Genomic DNA, 18,077 nt, shown 5'->3' on the forward strand with positions numbered 1-18,077 from the left:
CCGAGCAGCGGAATGGTCTCTCCCGGCCCTCACGGCGCTGTTTAACCCTGCCCGCCCAACCATGCGCGGGGCGGGCGGGGGCTCACGGGGGGGGGGGTCCCTCCCGCCCACAGCGCCCATTGCCAGTCCCCCCCCCCCCCGGCTCCCCTCGGAGCTATATACTCCTCCCCACTCCCCCCCTACAGCAGGCGAGATGGTTCATCCCACCCCCACAGTAACCGAAATGGTTCATCCTTTCATCCTCCCCCCCCCCAGCAGCCGAGATGGTACATCCCACCCCCACACAAGTACTCCCCCCCTCCCCTCCTTCCCCAACCCCTCCCCGTACAACGTCACTCCCCCTCCCCGCTCCCCATTGGCCCGGCCTCCAGAACCGGATCGCGGGCGACCAATGGCGGCGCTCTCCACGCCCGCAACCAAAATGGCGCCGGCGGCGGCTTCGAGCGGGCGGCGGTGAGGGCGGAGGGGGGCGGGGAGGGGGGCGCCGGGGCCTTCTCAGCGCTCCGCCGCTGCGCCGGGGCCGGCCGGGCCCTGCCCGGCCCCGTCCCCCCCCTCCTCGGCCATGGCCGCCGAGAGCGGGCGGCACTTCTGGAAGCGCAGCGCCAAGCTGCCCGGCAGGTGAGCGACGGGCCCGGCCGGTAACGGGGCTGCGGGGGGGGCTGTGGGGTCTTGGGGGGGCTGTGGGGTCTTGGGGGGGCTGGGGGGGGTCTCGGGGGGGGGGCTGTGGTTTATTTGGGGGAGTTATGATCTTTTGGGGGGGGTCTGTGGAGCTTTTGGGGGGGTGTTTTTTTGGGGGGGGTTTTGGGGGGGGGTTGTGGGGTTTTTTGGAGGGTGGAGGGTTTTGGGGAGGAGGGGAGTGGCGTATGGGGGGGGGGGGAACGTGGTGCTGTGGGGCAGGGAGGTCTGAGGGGGGGCCCCAAGGTTTGGGGTGGGGGGGGGCCGGGCCTTCAGCCCCCCCCCCCCCCCCCGAGACCCTGCACAGAGACACCAAGGAGACCCCAGCCCCCTGCTGGGCCCCCCCCCCCGCTTTTCATTAAGGCCCCCCCCCAAGTTTCCCACCGACGCCTCCACCTTCACCCGGGGACGTCGCGGGGAGCCGAGGGCACCCCGCTGCGGGACGAGGGGGCGGTGGTGCTGCGGGGTCGCTCCCTGCCTGGCCCCGGGAGCAGGGCACACCGGGGGGGGGGGGGGGGCTGCAAACCCTTTGCCCCAGACACAAAACCCTAGTGTCCTGGGGGGGGGGTGTGGGGCCGGGACGCCCCCGCTCCGAGGAGCCTTCTGGGGTTCTGTGCGCGTCTGGCGCTCCTCGGGCCGCCTTCGTGCTCGTTTGCCTTAGCTGAACCCTGCCCTTCCTCTCCCGGTGTCTGGGCACGGTGCGAAATCACCCGTTCCATCCCGCCGGGCCGCCTAAAGCTCTCCCCGCTGGGTTTTCGCTCGGGCTCTGTTCCCGCTCCGGCACCCTGCTCTCGGTGGGACAGCCCGGCCGGGGCACGGCGCGTTTCCCCCTCTCCTCACCCGGGGGAGGCCGGCGCCGCGCAGCCCCTGGGTCCCTTCCCGTCCCCTCCCCTCCCCGGGCCCGCAGCCCTCGCCCCGAGCTGCTGCCTCGGAGCCGCTTCGCCTTGGGACGCTGCAGCCAGGTGAACCGGTCTGGGAGGCAGGCGGCCCTGCCCGGACGACGCGCTGCAGCGACGAGCCCTTGGCAGAGCTCTCCCCTGCCTCCAGACAGGTTCGTAAATCCCCCCCCCCCCCCCGCTGTCCTGCGGGGCGGAGGAGGCGCGTTAACCGGCCCCGAAATGCCCCGCGCGCCGTCCTTTCCAGGACCGCTTACGGGCAGGGCTCGGGCCCCGGCCCCGAAGGGCAGCAGCGGTACGGAAAGCGGAGGTGGGACGTCACCGGGCGTGGAGCTGCCTCTTGTGTTTTCGGTGTGAACCTTGCAAGGCCTCCCCCTGCAGATTCTTGGCTCCCTCCTTCCCTTGGCCCGACAGGCGGGCAGAGGGAGGCTTCGGGACGACCGGGAGGCCGCGCTGGGTTCATTTGCCGCGGTGGGGCGAATGGGGTCGCTTGGGCTTACGCGCTTGTAGTTGGTGCTTTTTCCCCTGTTGATTTAGGGTCTCGTGGCAGAAGCGGTGAGCGTGGTTCCACGTCTCCCGTGTCGCCCCGTGGCTCCTGCATTGGGATCTCTCCCCCCTGTAATTTTTTGGGCTGCGTTGGCGGGTTGGTCCCGTGCGCTGCCCTATGCGATGTTTATTCCCTGCTCTTCAGAGAGGTGGGCAGGAAGGCGCTGTGTGTGTTACTTACATGCTGGTGTAAAAAAGGGGGGGGGGGGATGATCAGAAGCTGCTCGGGTAAGTTCTCTGGGACGGCACCGAGGTTCTGTGGGCGCGATTCCTGCTGCGGTGTCAGGAACCCCGGCCCTGCTGAGATCCCCGTGGCACCGGTACCGCAACACAGCTGGCTCACCGGTTGTACCGGGCGCTGAATGTAGAGGGGACGGGAAAACGGCCTCGTCCTGCAGGGCTCAGGCTGCAGCAGGACAGGGGAACGTGTCCCGGCAGCGTGGGAGCGCGGCGGAGGTCTCGCCTCCTCCCCAGGGGCGCTTGCTGCGGCGTGGCACCTGCCCCGAGCCTTCCACCCGCGCGCGAGTCAGGCGGAGACGGCCGCAGGCAGGGTTTAAGCCTCGGAGACGGCGAATTCGAGCCGCGGTAGGGGAAAACCAGAAGCAGGGTGAGTAAATGAAGTGCTCGCCGAGTGCCGCCGGGCGCCGTGGCCGCCCGGCCTCGGGTTTCTCAGCCGCAGACGCGGGGCGTGCTGGTGTGGAGCTCGGGGACCTGCTCGGGTCGGTTACGGGGACGGGAGCAGGCGTGGGGCGCCCCGCGGGCCCAAACGTGCCACCTGGCACCTGTGGGTGTTTGCCCAGCTCGGAGGTCACCTGCCGTGAGTCTCAGCGTTGGCGCTGCTTCCTTCCCAGCTGCTTTGTTTACTTCTATACGCAGACAGCGCTGCGTGTGCGCGCGTGCCCGCCTCTCCTTCCTCTCCAGCCCGTTCCGTAGGGGGGTTGCGTGTGCCAACCTCTGCGTAGGTGTGCACGGGGCGGGGGGGGGGGGGGAACTCAGCAAACCCGAGCAGTCCAAGCGTGGAAGGCAGCCGCTCCGTGCGGCAGCGGCGCTCGCCCATGCGGGACGGTGGCGCCCGGCTCGGCCCGCTGGAAGCGAGACGTCGCCTTCGGCTGCTCGTCTGGGAGCCCAGCCCGGTGCTCTCGGAGCAGCCCAGGGAACCTTCTGCTCTGTAAAGAGAGCTCCGTGGGAGAGACGAGACCCCCTGCCAGCAGGGAAGGCGTCGAGCGGCTGCTTCGGAGCACCAGGGAAGGGTTTCCTCACGCCGTTCCCGCGGCTGGCGTGCGGACCCGTGTGTAGTTTTCGCCGGAGCGCTCCCCTGCTGGCAGCGGGGTCGGGGGGGCTTCTCCTGGTCCCCGTGCGGAGAGCAGCGCTGTGCCCGCTCTCCCAACCCAAGGTGCTGCCAGCTCGGCGCTGGGTGTCGCAGAGGCTCTGCTGCGAGGAGCTGCCGCGAGTCAGTCGGAAGCGGCGCCCGTCTCGGGGTGGGGGGGGGTGTGCGTGCGTGTGTGTGCGCGCGTTTTCCTTACTCCCGATACTCCGCTCGCCGTGCCCACCCACGAGGGCGCCTCTGTTTAGCAGCTGCCCTGACTCCCCGATGCTAATTACCCAGCAGACTCGTCCCCGGGCTCGACGGCTGGCGGGTGAACGCGGCGAGCCTTTCCAGCGCTCCCAGCCACGGAGCACGGCCGCCGCCGCAGCGAGCCCACCCCTCGCCGGCCTCCAGCGCCAGCCCCTTCTCCTCTGCGCTCATTTCCAGCCCCTGCCCCGGGTCTCCACGTCCCTCCCGTGTCCCCCCCGGACCCGTTGCCACCGCCTCCCCGCCACCCGCTCGTCTCCAGCTGCGCCAGGCTGCGGCCCCCCTCCGGCACGGCCGGGCTCCGCTCGGTTCCCTGCCGTGCTCCACCTGCAGCTCCCGGAAGCTTGGCCGGCTCTGGAGCCTTGTCCCTCGTGTGCCAGCTCTGAACGGGCCCTCGTCCCCGAGCTGTGTGCCAGGGGGTGGCGAAGGGCTTGTTTTTCCCCCAGACCCGAGCTTGGTTTGCGGGGCGGGGGCGGCTGTGAGTAGTTACCCAAAGGGAGCTCACGGCTCAGGATCCGTCTCGCGTCCAGAGCCTGTAAAAGTAGCGGGGCGCACGTGTCTGCCAGCTCCTTTTCAAGGCCATGCTCGCCGTGCAGCCCTCGGGCTCCCTGTCCCCTCGCAGGCAGGGCCGGGGACGCGTCTCACAGCAGACCGCGCGGGAGGTGGCTGGTTGAGCTGGGATTTGGACCCGCGTCGAACCCCGGACCGTACCGGCGGCTGCTCGGCTCTGGTGCTGGCTGCCAGCCCGAACGTCGGCGTGGGGAGCGAACCTCGAGCGCTGAGGTGTCCCAGCGTCACCGGACAGAGCCCTCCCCGGCTCAGGAGTGTGAAATCCCAAAGGCGCAAAGCCCTCTGAGGGACGAGAGACTGAACTTCGGGGTTTGGGGTGGGCGTCGAGACGCGGGGTGAGGGGGAGGGAGGCGGCGGTGCAGCACGGAGCAGGTCTCTGCCCCCGGCTCGAGATCCCAAATCCCAGCTCAGGCTGGAGAGAACCTAAGAGTTTAAACAAGGCTTCTCTTTGCGGCTGCGAAGGCCGAATCTTCAGCTGACTGCGGCGCTTTGGATCTGAGGCTTTGAAGGCGGAAGCTTTGTTGAAGTTGCCTTCGGTCCGCGTTTGGCTCCCAAAAGCGCGCAAGAAGCGTGGCCCCGGTCGAGGCTGAGCAGGCCGCTCGTGGTGCCCCGTGGCTTTTTGCACCGTCTCCTTTTTCTTTCTTCCTGCAGCATTCAACCTGTCTACGGAGCGCAGCATCCTCCTCTGGATCCCCGCCTCACCAAAAAGTGAGTGTCGCGTATCTCCCGGGGACGCAGCCCGTTTGCCGTGCAGGTTTGGGGCTCGGTCCTGCGGCGGGTGGAGGGCTCCAGCGTCCCCTGGAATTAAAATATTCCCCTTCCTCCCTCTCGCTGGCAGTCCTTGTCCCAGTCCGTGTTGCTGGGAATGTAGAAATGGCCCCGCAGCTTCTGTGCATCCCCGCGGGGTTTGGGCACGTGGAGAAAGAGCAGCAGGGGCGTGCGGTGCTGCCCTGGGCTCTGTGAAAGCTTGCGGGGGAATCTCACCTGCTGGCGCCCTTTGCAGGCAGAAATCTGCCTCAGACACAGCGAAGGAGACGGGCACGTTCCTCAGCGCCCGTGCCTGTGCCCTTTGGAGAGGGAAGAGCCGTGGGAAGGGCGAGGTGAAGGCGCCCGGCAGCAGGATGGCAGCACGCGGGGAGAGGCAGCGCCGCTCTGCGCGGCCTCCTCGTCCCTGTCCGGGCCGTGTAGCGGTGACGGTTCCCCTCTTTGTGACGCTTCAGCCGGTGGACCTTGACTTCTGCGGCGTAAGGGTGAATGCCAGGGCTCCTCCTGCACCCGAGGGAAGGAACAGCCCGGTCGGTCCCCTGGGAGTGTCGAGCAGCGTCGAGGGGCGCAGCCGGGCTTTGTCCGGGCTCTGCCATGCCTCTCCCCGGGTCGCAGGGCTTTTTCTGTGTGTTAATCTACCTGGGTTGTTGTAGGGAGGCGGGGGAGGCAGAGCTGGAGGAGCTGCGCGCCTCCCTCTCGTTTGCCCTTCTGAGCCGAGGAGCCTGGCAGCTCTCCAGCTGCTCCTTGGCACCGTGGCCTTCCGTGCCCTGACAGCGCGCCGGCTCGGGCAGGCTGGAGAGGCTTGGCGCATGCCCTGCGTTTGAGAGGAGCAACCAGGAAGCTGGAAGAAGCCTCCTTGGAGCTAGGACACGGGGAAGGAAAGAAAATAGGCTGGTCTAACGGCACTGCTCTGACGCTGTTTCTCTCTGGCTTCCAGCTTCATCAAGGACCGCTCCAAGGTCAACGCGCTGCCCATGAAAAGCAAGAAGGCCTCCAGCTTCCATGAGTTCGCCCGCAACACCAGCGATGCCTGGGACATCGGCGACGATGAAGACGAGGACTTCTCTTCCTCCTCCTCCTCCTCTTTGCAAACTCTGAACTCTAAAGTGGCCAAGGCCGCGGCGGCCCAGGTCCTGGAGAACCACAGCAAGCTGCGGGCGAAGCCCGAGCGGGCCCCGTCTGCGTTCAGCGACGTGCCCACCAACTGCAAGGTCGTCAAGTCCAGCAGCGAGGCCCAGCTCTCCAGGACGGCCGGTAAGAGCAGCCTCCGGCTCCTGCGCTCTCCCGGCTGACTGCTGAGCCCAGCCTCTCGCTGCTTCTCGTGTGTGGTGGCCAAGAGGCTGGGGCACAACGCGTGTGCCCAACAGCGGCGTTCGCTCCTTCGTAGTATCCTGTGCTCCAAGGAACCGTTCTCTTCCGCTTCCGCTTCGGTCTCTGCTTCGATATCCTGCATACAGGCATCCGTGTCCTCCAGGATCCCGTTTTCTGGGCTCTCAGGGGTTTTGGAAGTTTGTTAAATTCTTGGTCGCGATGTGCTGCCTTTAATCGAGGTTGGGGTGGAGCCCTGTAGAGCCCGGCGGGTACGGCTCGGGCAGGGAACCAGGCATCAGCCCCTGCTCCCTCTGCCTTGCCCCGGGCCGTGCTCTGGGTGTAGCTCAGCAGGTCCCCGCTGCCAGCAGGTGGCATTGGCAGCCCTCCGCTGCCTCCCTCTGCGCTCGCAATTAGCTCAGTCGCTGTTTAAATGAGAGATGAGAGAGGCAGATCCGGAGGTCAGTTCCTTTGGGGTTCCCGCAGCTTCCTCCTGCCTCGTCTCGTGTGTCCTGCCCGCGTCTCCTCGCACGTGGTGGGGGAGGTCTGACCGCGGGCGGGGAGACGTCTGGAGGGATGCAGGGGGAAGGAAGGGAAAGAAATGAGGGGGAGCGATGGAAGAGCAACAGCAGATCTCTGCGGGCCACCTGAGCCATCAGAGTGGGCCACCAGTGCTCTGTGCGCTGGGACTGGGGAAGAGAGGCGACACCTGCAGGGGCGAGCCTCTGGCAGGGGTCAGCGGAGCACGGTGGGGTCGGAGAGGTGCTGCCCCCTTCCTGCTCTCACCGCGGCCTCTGTTCCTCGCAGAGGAGGCCTGCGTGCGGACCCCCCTTCAGAAGCAGCAGTCCCTCCCCCTCCGGCCCGTCATTCCTCTCGTCGCCCGAATCTCCGACCAAAACGCTTCGGGTGCTCCCCCCATGACGGTGAGGGAGAAAACCCGCCTGGAGAAGTTCCGGCAGCTTCTTTCCAGCCACAACACGGACCTGGGTGAGTGGCAACGGGGGGGGGGGCGCCTGTGGGTGGGGAGGAGGAGGCGGAGGGGGGACCCGTGGAAAAAGCACGGTTCAGGTTGAAACAGCGTCTGCTCCAGGCTGGAAAAAGCTCCTGCCAGCGATGCTACAAGCGGGGTAGCTGCATGAATCGCTCTGTTGGCAGACGATAACCTCTTCCACCTGCTGCCTGCCTGTTTCCGGCCTTTCTCCCTCTCGCAAATGATGCTGGGGCCACGGGGGGGGCTGTTGGGTTCTGCGTGAGAGCCGAGCCCAGCTGTGAGGGGAGCGGTGGCTCGGAACCCCGGCAGCCCACACCGAGCTGGAAGCGTCCCTGCACACCCACGTCCCCGGTCGCTGCCGACCTGGAGCCTTCCTGGAGGCTCAGCAGCGTCTCCGGAGCCTGCAGGAGCAGACTGGGCTTTCCTCTCCTTCTAGGTGTAGTGGTGCCTGGACGTGCCTAGGATCTAATCCATTGCCACCACTGTCCGTTTGCAGATGAGCTGAGGAAATGCAGCTGGCCCGGCGTGCCCAGGGAGGTCCGGCCCGTGACGTGGCGTCTCCTCTCAGTGAGTACTCGCAGCTGCGGCGCGGGAGTCGGGAGGGGAAATCCGGCAGCCTGGGCTGAGCTAGGGACACGCGTTCCTACGCCTTCGTGTGTCCCAGGGCCGGGTTTGCTCGTGTTGTTCCTGTGCCCAGCCTGCAGGGGAGCTGTAGGTTTTTCGGCCAGGGAGCGTAATTGCCGAAATCCTCTTCGAGCAGGCGCTGGGAACGTGGTTTGTTCTCTTTTGGGAAACCGAATCCTGGCAAGTTGGGTTGTGCCAGATCAGAAAAGGCACTGGGGGCTGGGAAAAAGCCCAAACCCACAAACGCTCGTTTCCCCAGCCCCAGGGTCCGCGTACCCGACGCTTCCAGGTGCGTAGCAGCCTGGCGGGATTTCAGGGGCTGGTTCGTGGCCAGGGTTGAGGGTCTGCCCTGACGTGGGGTTTCCTGCCGCAGGGTTATCTCCCCGCCAACATGGAGCGGCGGAAGCTGACTTTGCAGCGCAAGCGGGAGGAGTACTTTGGCTTCATCCAGCAGTACTACGATTCCCGGAACGAGGAGCACCACCAAGATACTTACCGCCAGGTACCCCCCCCTCTGCCCGGCTTTCTGCCCCGCTGCGTCCCTTTCCTCCCCTTGGCTGCTGCTTGCCCGTGCGCTTGGGGTCGTGCTAGGCTGACTTCTGCCCGTTAGCTACTAGGAGCCTTCTCCTCAGGGACAGGGCACCGCGTTTCTGTCCTTTTCCTTACAAATTCTGGATTAATCCTCCCCTTAATGGACCAAATAACGGGATTTCAGGCCCCAGCTCTTTCCCAGCCCACCTCTGATCACCAGACCTGAGCAAAGGAGACTGGAGATAAAATTGTAGACGGCTTTCTCTGTGCAGCTGCCATCTGTACCCTCACAATGCTTGTCAGCAAGCCCAGCTCTTGCCTGGGGGGTACTGCAGGGTGGCCTGTGTTGTTATTGCGCCCCTTGGAAGTATGGCTGGTGCGTATAACCCGGGCTGTTTTCCAGATCCACATCGACATTCCAAGGACCAACCCGCTCATCCCCCTTTTCCAGCAGCCGCTCGTCCAGGAGGTAAGGGGGAGCGAGGCTCCTGCCCCACGTCGCCCTGGGGTCGGGCTGTTTGCGTGCGGGGTCAGACCAGCGCTGCCCTCAGACTGAGTGAGCTTTGTAGGATCTCCCTGTCTGACAGCTCCCGATGGCTTCTGATCAGCAAATTCCTGCTTAAAGTGCCTGGTTGTGCCCCAGGTTTGGGAAACGTGTCAGCCTTAGAGACTGAGGATTATGAGGTCAACCTTTTTTTTTTTTTTTTTTTTTTTTGACAAAACGCAGCCAAGGGTTGGTCGGAGTCCTGAAGCTGTCTTTTGGAAACACAGTTTTGAACCAGAGCAGGGCATCGCTCGTGTTTTTGCTACAAAACCACTTCTGTGTGAAGTGGTTTGTGAGGAACCCGGGCAGGGCCGGGTGTGAGAGGTGGCCAGGAGGTAATAACGGACCGAGGTTGTTGGCGGAGAAGCTGCTGTGGGGGAACTGTCCTGGTCCGTGACGTTTTGCTGGGAGCACTGTGCTGGTAGCTGCTGCACCAGGAGCCCAGAGAACGACCGTAGGTGTCCGTGTGACGTTCAGCACAGCGTGTGGCTCTTGGAAAGCTGCCGTCTGCGGCTCTTCAAGCAGAGGCTTTGAGGAGGAGACTGGGGCTTCTTCCTCTGGGAAGAGTGGATTGGCTTTGTGGGAACCTGTGGATCACAGAGGGTTCTCTCTTAGGGCTGGTGTGCTTCTTACCTTGGCCACACTGCTGCAGAAGAGCCTGTCAGCGCATGATCTTTGCTCCCTGAGCTTAGCAGTTTTGCTTTTCTGCCTTCCCTTTGTGCACGGCTAACGCAGGTACCTGCTTTCCTTCCTTCTCCCCTAGATCTTTGAAAGAATCCTGTTTATCTGGGCCATTCGACACCCAGCCAGCGGCTATGTGCAGGGCATCAATGACCTGGTCACTCCATTCTTTGTTGTGTTCCTCTCTGAATACGTCGGTAAGTGACATAAGTGACGATCGCTGCTTGAAGCTGCCTCTCGACCGCAGCGTTTGAAATGGTGTGAGGTGCTGGCATCCAAACAGCTCGCCTTGCTGGAGGGGATGTGTTCTTCCGCAGCTCCGGGGTCACGCTGGGGATGCGTCTTGACCCCAGAGTTATCTTTGCTGCCTGCTTCAATCGCCTTCAGTTTCGTAACCTCGCTGAGCTCCTCGCAAGTTGAAGTGCTCAGGGGGGATTTGCATTTGAATGTGCTTGGCTTGGAGGAGGATGGGGCCTCGGAGGCACTGGGGGAGTTTTGTCAAAGGCCCGATGCCCAGAGCTGGGGGAGGGGGAGGATCTTCCCCTCAGAGCCTGAATTTGGAGCTCGCTCTTGCTCTAGGGGGAGTGAAGTACCAAGAGACCCCGCTGAGAATGTAAAATAAACCATTTAAAGAACGATTCCTGTCCTGTGCTGCCAGTACAGGTGTGTCTGTCAAGCCGAGAGTTTCGACTTTTCCCTGCTGCTTGTGGCTTTCTTGTCAGCCCGGTGCTTTCAGCCCGAGCTCAAGTCCTTTTCACGTAGAGGGTTTTTATTCTTTCCCCAGCGCTAGCTGTGTTTTGGGGCTGACGTAAACGCCAGGGTGCCGTAATCCTTATGCCTAAAGTCTCTTTATTTTTCACCGCGAGGAGAAGGAAAAAGGATTTCCCAAGACTCCATTAATGACAGAGAAATCCTGCCTGACAAATATTGTAGGGTCTGATCCAAAGCTCGTTGAAGTCACTGGAAACCTTCCACTTTCTAGCCAGGGCTTTGTGAGCCAGTGGTGGTCTGTGGCTTTTTGAGGATATCGCAAAGAGGAAAGCCACCTTGGTTTCCCCTGTGGTAGCCCGTGTGGCCAGGGCTGATCTCCGCGACCTGCCATCCCTCCTTGCAGTCCGAAGGAGGGAAAAAAAGCACAGCGTGGGGCTCTGCTACCACCTGCAGTGAATTCTCTTTCCTGGGAGGTAAAGAGCGAGTTGTCTGTGCAGGAAGAGATCTGCCCCGAAGCGCTGGTGCTGCCTGCGGGTACCTGCTATGACTTCTCCTAACCACGCACAGTGTTCTTGGGGTCACGATAGGGGCTCACCTCTGTGCGTGGCTGCCGAGCTCGTGCTGCACTGACCTGACTGGGGCTACGCTTCTTGCCATCCTCCAGCCCTTTTTATCCTCTGAAGCTTTCTCGCTGAGCGTGGCCTTCCAGCTGTCTTTGAAAGTTGTGCTGGAGGGAGAAAAAAAAAAAAAACCTCTGCTTGTGACCTCTGCATTTGAGTTGAATTTAGTGAAGCAACATCTCAGCAACGTCTCCCATCCCCTTCTGTCTTAAGAGCCTGGGATTCGAAGCCAGGCTTCAGGTCAGAAGCCTGAGGTACGTCTGCCTCGGTGGTTACCTGCTCCTGGCCTGGCCGTGTGGCAGGCTGAGTTTGAGGACAAGATCAGCAATGTAGGCGGAAAAGAACCGGTACCGCTCGGTGCTGTGTAGCTCCTTTTGCTCCATCATTAACCCATCGGGTTTCCTGTGCCTCCTCTCCTTCCTGAGCGGTTTTGTTGTCCGCAGGACGCAGAGCCTCAGGTTAGAAGGGACCCGCTCTGCTGGCCCCACTGCTCAGCTGCCTTTCCTTGGGCGTCAGAGCTTTTGAAGGGCTGCCTCGGCAGGGCCATCGCCGCTTTCTGGGGACCGTGGGGTGCGTGTGTGACTTGCTGCGAGCTGGCAGGCGGAGGAGGGAGCTCACAGACTTGGGTTAGCTGCTCGGCACGAGGCCAGCCTGACGCCTTGGTCTCCTACTGTTCTGTCTGTTGGCGTCTCACGTAGCAGCCTCACCTCCAGTAATGGGCTGCTGGCGTGGCTGAGCCTCCCCTCCCTCCGGTCCTGGCTGTACACGTGTGGCCTCAACCCAGTCCTTAGCATGTCCCTGCTCCTCCTGCTCTGGGGGAAGCTAATAAGGAAACGAGATGGATACCTGCTACACAGAGGCTTTGCCTGCCTTGCTAATTACCTGGAGCATTTGAGGGTGCTGCGGAGGAGTGACTGGTAATTTTGGATGATGACCTACAGCTGGGAAACAGCTTTCTGCAGTATGAGATCAGACTACTGCAGCTGAAGCCTGTGCCTGTCCTAAAGCTCTGTGGGGCAGCGTGCTCCGGAGCTGAGCGCTGCCCCAGCTGAGGAGCAGAGGTGGGAGCAGCGCTGGAGTTGTTTGCTCCGTCCGTCCCTTCCCATCCCGTCCTCTGCCACCAGGATCTGGTGGCATGGGTTTTCACGGTGCTGCCAACTTGTGGCAGCGTATCTAAGCCAAGACGGTGGCCCTGAGCTCATCCTCTTCATCTCCTGCTCCTTTCCAAGCAGGATCAAAGATGCCTGTTCAGATTTCCGAACATCTGGGTTTGGAAATGAGCCCGTTCAGCCCTGCCATCCGTTGATTCAATTTAGCGGTGACGGCTCCTGCAGATAGATGCCTGTGCCAGTGGCACGATGGCTGCTGTCCTCCCGGGGGCCTCTCTGCTCCAAACGCGGCCCTTGCAGCAAGGCTCTTCCATGCACGGGGCTGCTGCTGCTGGCTGGAGCTCTCCTCTTAGCCCAGCTCGAGGAGAGGTTCTGCAGTCCCTCCAGTACTTGGCACTGCTGTCAGGCTCCGTGCTGGAATTAACTTGGAAACTTTTGCTGTACAGAGATGTTGGGCAGCTGCATGCAATCAGCCTTAAAGCCCCTGGCTGTCCCCGTGAGCCCCCTGGTGTCCCCCACCCTCCTGATTCTCTTCCCCATCTGTTTTGCAGAGGAGGACGTGGAGAACTTCGACGTGACGAACCTGTCGCAGGATGTTTTACGGAGCATCGAAGCCGACAGCTTCTGGTGCATGAGCAAACTGCTGGACGGGATACAGGTGAGCCTCTGGGGCCGCAGGGAAGCCCCCCCCTTTTTGGGGTAGGTACAGCACCGTTGTCTTCTCTCTGTCTCTGGGTGAGAGAGCTCTGTATCCCTGGCACAGCCCTTGAGTAGCCAGGCAGACCTGCAGCACCCCTGGCGTTTAAAATCGAGGAGGCTCTGCCTGGATGTTTGTCCTCTGACAGCAGGTCCCAGCGTTTCAGAGATTTTTGCTTCATTGGGCCTGATCTGGGGGCACAGTCCTGGGGAAATGAGAGGCTGCAGTTGTACAACCAGTGCTGTCCCACCGGGGACTTCACAGCAGGCAGATCCTGGTGCTCAGCAGCCACGTCTCGCTGCCTGGTGGCTGCCTTGGCTTCCTGCAGAGCTGGGGGTCTGGCCTGGGTCGTTTCTAGGTGTTAGATCTGCTGCTTCTGACCGATAGCCTCTCCCCCCAGGATAACTACACTTTTGCACAGCCGGGAATCCAGAAGAAAGTCAAAGCCCTGGAGGAGCTGATCAGCCGGATCGATGGTAGGTGACGAGGGGATTCAGGCAGGGCGGGAGCTGCCTGAGGCTCCCTTTGCCAGTAGCACCCTTAGCACGGGGGGTTGATGCTCGCCTACAAGGCGTGGAAGTTTGGGTTGGCCAAAAAGCCCCTGGGGATGGGACTTTGCTGGCGAGGTAGCACAGGGTGAGTAGCGGAGGCGTTTGGGAGGAGGTCTCAGCCTTGGAGTGTGAGGAAGCCGGTGTGCTGGGGGCAGTGCCTCGCCCAGGAGCTCGGGCACGGTGCTCCCCAGGTGTGTAAGTGAAACGTGCTGTTTCAGAGCAGGTACATAACCACTTTAGGAAGTACGAGGTCGAATACCTGCAGTTCGCCTTCCGCTGGATGAACAACCTGCTGATGAGGGAGCTGCCTCTCCGCTGCACCATCCGCCTCTGGGACACCTACCAGGTACGCAGGCCGCTCGCTGCGGGGCTCATTCCCCGTGCAGCGTGGGGAGGAGGTCTTGTGCAGCAGGGAGAGGAGGGAAACGAAGCAGCGTGCCCCTGGGCCTTTCCCAGGTAGCTGGGGACAGTCGGACGTCTGCGCCTAGCGGAGCTGCGGGAGCTGACCCAGAGCTTTTTGTTGTCCGCAGTCGGAGCCGGAGGGATTCTCGCATTTCCACCTGTACGTCTGCGCCGCCTTCTTGATCAAGTGGCGGAAGGAGATCCTAGATGAGGAAGACTTCCAAGTAAGTCCCTGGGAGTGGGGGTAATTCTCTCTGGGGAAGAGGGGAGGGAATTGCCCTAGGTGGGAGCCCAGCGTGGACCTGGTCACCCACCATCTCAGGACTGGCTCCCAGATCATCTGGTCTCGGGATCTTTGCCTAAAAGTAACTTCTGAGCCTCCGTGCTCAGCTGGAGGCTGCAAACATCAAACGCCAGCTCTTGCCTGGGCTCAAGCTTCGGTCTCAGTAAGCCCCATCGTGGTTTGGGGGCATCTGAGGCGCTCCCCTCATTCAGAGCGGGACACGAGCACTCCTTAATGCTGCCTCTGAGCCTTTTGGACGAGTGAAAGTCACTGAATGCTGCTGCCTCTGTGCCCTGAGCTTGCTCTGGAGCTGTATGCTGCCTTCGACTGCCCCAAACTAAGCATCTTCCCCTCTTTCAGGGCCTTCTAATGTTGTTACAAAACCTGCCCACGATACACTGGGGCAACGAAGAGATCGGACTCCTGCTCGCTGAAGCCTACAGACTCAAGTACATGTTTGCAGACGCTCCCAACCATTACCGCCGATAGGTGCCAGGACTCAACTCCCCCTCTGCCCTGTACCCGCCTCCTCCTCCTGGCCCGATCTGATCACTGTGGCATTTTGTCGTCCCAAGTCCCTCGGACACTCCAGCCGGGAGCTGCTCCTCGCTGTACAAAGCTCACATCGATTTGTCTTAACTCTTCTGTGTGCCTGTCTGCCACTCCACGCGCCTGGTGTGCCACTCCAACCACCGTCAGTATTTCATGCCGTGCCGGTGGCCCGAGCCAGGGAGAGAGGCTCGAAGGGGCTCGGGGGCAGCTTTGCAGAAAAACCGAGCCAAGGACGGAGCCCTCCTGTCCTCTCCCACCCCTGCCCAGGGCTTGTCCAGCTGTTGACTGCCTTGGCTTTGCTGCTGCGTGTTCGCCCACCGCTGCACACGCATACACACGTGCTCGCCGCCTCGCACCTGTGTGCGCTGCCCCATCCCCGTCCCTTCTCTCTTCAGATGCAGTTTGATCCAGCTCCCAGATGAAAATGCCTTATCAGAGACTGCCTGGCCGGAGACCTTCCCTGGGGCTGCAGGGCAAGAAGTTTCTCAGGGCCTGGCTTCACTCCGAGTGTCCGAAGACCCCGAGCGCTTTGTGGGTTCATGAGGGAGCTGCTCATGCTCTGCCCTCTCCTCTCCATCCTCTTTGCCTTCCTCCAGATGTCGGCGTGGTGGGCACGGCGGGGGGACCACTCCACCCACATGTGCTTCGAATGATGCTCGTTGGCTCGCCGAGACCTTCTGCGACCGACCTGCTGTCGGTACAGCCCCTCCTGGCGTGGGGGGAGCGGGGGCCTCCTCAATGCCCCCTGCAAAGCCCCCGCTCCTTCAAGGCGTTCTGTGTATATTGTGTTCTTGTGTATATGGGTCAAAGATGTACAATATAAGTCTTCTGTTTGTAGCAGATATGATTTTATATTTATAACATGCATCCCTTGTTCTTCCCATCCTCTCCACACCTGTGAAGGCTGCCTGGGTACGGCGTCGTAGGGCTTTGGACCCCCCAGAGCTGAGGGGGGAGCCCAAGCCACAGCTATTTCTACCCTACTGTGTTTTTAGGGTGCTGAGTTTGTCAGGGAGTTGTGCGGTTGATATATCTCAAGGCTTCACGCGCAAAGGGGATTTGGGGGTTTAAAGGAGAGGGGAGCTCCCAGCGGGCGCGGGAGCTGGGGGAGAGCAGGGCGAGGAGATACAGGGTACGGTGCTCGGTCCCGGCACCGCAGGGCACAGTGGTGCCAGTGCTGCCGGGGGCTCTCCCGGGCACAAATGGTCCCGGATCCGGCGCTGGCTGCCCCCGGCGCTCCCCAGGGAGTGCACGCATCCGGGGCTGGCCTCACCTCCCTCGGTTCTTAACTGAAACCACTTGTGAATGTTTTATTGGGCTGGTTTCGTCCGCAGGCGGGCCCTGGCCCTGTCCTGCCGGGGTTGGATGCGGGAGGGTGCAGGGGACAGGTCCGGACCCCAGTGGGGTTTGTCGGGGCAGGATGGGGTCGGGGTGCCCGGTGCGAAGAGGCAGCGGGCCGTGAGGCCGGGGCCAAGCATGTGGGAGGCAGAGCCTTGTTGCCAATAAAACTCCAAACAGTGTCTCAAGAAATCGCTTTCCTGATCTGGAGTTTGTTTTTTTTTTTTTTTTTTCCCCAGGCATTTGGACTTTATTTTCGTGTGTGCCTTTTGTTGTTTTCTCCGAGACAGACCTGGCGGTCGGTAGTTTGACACGACTAATTAAAAGAAAAAAAAAAAAAAAGGAAAAACCAAAACAACCCAACTGTGGGCTGAGCTGCGTGGTCTGGCACGTGTTTGTGCTGGGGCTGGGGGGGTCAGGTCCTTGTTTGGCCCCAGGGGGCTGCGGGCAAGTCGTTTTCTTCCATTGTGCCTCAGTTTTCCTATCCATAAAACTTGGAAATTCTCCTTTTTGTACCATTCCGGGGAGGGAAAGCATTGTGGTTTTGTTTTTTTTTCTTCAGAGAATTGAAACCACACAGAAGGGGTCGCCCAGCAAGGCTGGGGGTGGCGGTACTGAAAACCCAGCAGGGGGAGAGCCCCGGGCTGCCCCGCAGCGCTTGGGTCGGGGACTGCACGGGGGCTTGAGCTTTATTCTCCATCCCATGGCCCCCGCTTCTCCCTGGCCCTCCCTGCTCTGCCCCCCTGAATCTTTCTCCCCGTATTTCCCCCCCCAGGTGTCCTGACAGTGCCTGGTGGCCAGCGCGTGAGCCACACCGTGCCCGGTGGGGACGAGTGGATGAGCCTGGGCTGTGAGGGAGCTGGGTTTGCTCTGCGTGGGCGCCTGGCTCGGGAAAGGTGTTTCCACCTGGATTTGGACATCGGAAGGTGCAGGGGAATGCAGCAGTCGTTCGGGGGGGGGGGGGGGGGGGGGCTTAGCAAGGGGGGGCTTAGTAGGGTGCTTTGCCCCATGGTCCCCTCTGGCTGCAAGGGGCCAGCAGAGAGAGAAGCAAGGCCAGCAGCCTCGAGGTGCTGGCGTGAGGCAATAAAGGCCTGGTTCTTTACACAGCTATGGAAGGCGCTGGTTTGTTGGTGGCCGCTGGGCTGGGGGGATCGGCTCAGCCCGAGGTCTCAGAAAATGGCCGGGGGGGGGGGGGCTGGGGCAGCCCCGAGCCCCTAAATCCCTGCCCCATGCACTGCAATGGGGCTGCGGGGTGTTAACTGGGGGCTCAGCCCTATTACCCCCATGGGATTGTCAGGACCTGTTGTCGGGGGGGGGGGGGGGGGGGGGGGGGCACGCTGCCAGGGGCTGCAGGCAACGCTGCTGGGGCCCCCAGCACAACCCCGCGGAGGCTCTGCACCCCCTGCTAACGGACTACCCAAAATAAAACCCCACGAACTCGCTTCACCCTGCCCTTTGGGGCTACCTCCACCACCAGGGCTGGCTCCCTGCCCTGCCACAGCTTAAACATCCTCACCCGGCTCCTTGGGCTCCTTTCCCCGATCCCTGGCCCACGGGGAGAAGCTGGGGGCGAGCACCGGGGCTGGGGCCAGCTGCTGCTGGAGCGCCGGGAAGGTGCCATTGTCATGGAAACCTTTTAGCCGCAGAGTAATTCCCCAAGTCATCATTTCATTTGTTAAGAGGAAAAGGAGGAGGTGGAGGGAAGCTATTTTATTAGTATGTGATAATTCCAACCGAAACTGCCAGCGTAGAACTGAACAGGCGGGTGGACTGATGTAGGGCCACGGCTGCTGTTTTTCGGTGCTTTCCTTCTGGGAAGACACCGCGTGCTGCTCCCGCGTCGCAGCCTTCCCAGCAACCCCGCTTGCTCCTAAATCCCCATTCTCCCCTGCTTCTTGCAACAGGTAGAAAACATTACAAAGAAAGTTACGACCTCACCTTTTTTAATGCCTCCTCACACACCTGCAACGCTCGCTGAGCCAGAACACTTTGCCATAAAGCCTTCGCAGCGACCCATGCGGTGCTTCACCCATCCTGTCGGGTCAAGCTGTGCCCAGAGAGGGTGGGGACCGTGAGCCGGGGTTTGTTTCTGCTTTACAAGGCTAAGGAA

General features: G+C 62.0%; 1 protein-coding gene across 4 annotated transcripts; it reads left to right on the top strand.

Moving 5' to 3' along the window:
* The first annotated feature begins 473 nt into the window (after positions 1 to 473).
* Positions 474 to 16,289, top strand: TBC1D22B (TBC1 domain family member 22B). Of its 4 annotated transcripts, XM_050715285.1 has the most exons (14): positions 478 to 618; positions 4,912 to 4,968; positions 5,963 to 6,279; positions 7,141 to 7,320; positions 7,821 to 7,891; positions 8,322 to 8,450; positions 8,883 to 8,948; positions 9,787 to 9,901; positions 12,696 to 12,802; positions 13,242 to 13,317; positions 13,611 to 13,738; positions 13,923 to 14,018; positions 14,438 to 14,526; positions 15,025 to 16,289. In XM_050715285.1, exons 1-14 carry the CDS (start codon positions 563 to 565, stop codon positions 15,170 to 15,172), a joined length of 1,635 nt encoding a protein of 544 aa, XP_050571242.1. In that variant the 5' UTR covers positions 478 to 562; the 3' UTR covers positions 15,173 to 16,289. The 4 variants fall into 4 exon arrangements, with proteins under 4 accessions (XP_035417413.1, XP_050571242.1, XP_050571243.1 ...); XM_035561520.2 differs by having other exon boundaries at positions 474 to 618; positions 14,438 to 16,289; XM_050715286.1 differs by lacking the exon at positions 4,912 to 4,968 and having other exon boundaries at positions 479 to 618; positions 15,025 to 16,176.
* The last annotated feature ends 1,788 nt before the right edge of the window (positions 16,290 to 18,077 follow it).

This window comes from Cygnus atratus, chromosome 24 (assembly GCF_013377495.2).
Source record: "Cygnus atratus isolate AKBS03 ecotype Queensland, Australia chromosome 24, CAtr_DNAZoo_HiC_assembly, whole genome shotgun sequence".
Classification (NCBI taxonomy): domain Eukaryota; kingdom Metazoa; phylum Chordata; class Aves; order Anseriformes; family Anatidae; genus Cygnus; species Cygnus atratus.

What these genes read in the sequence shown, in the direction of transcription:
- TBC1D22B (XM_050715285.1), top strand. Translation starts at nt 563, where the DNA reads ATGGCCGCCGAGAGCGGGCGGCACTTCTGGAAGCGCAGCGCCAAGCTG. An exon ending in TGACGTGGCGTCTCCTCTCA is followed by an intron (nt 7,892 to 8,321) that starts GTGAGTACTCGC and finishes TTCCTGCCGCAG; the next exon opens with GGTTATCTCCCCGCCAACAT. An exon ending in AACTGCTGGACGGGATACAG is followed by an intron (nt 12,803 to 13,241) that starts GTGAGCCTCTGG and finishes CTCTCCCCCCAG; the next exon opens with GATAACTACACTTTTGCACA.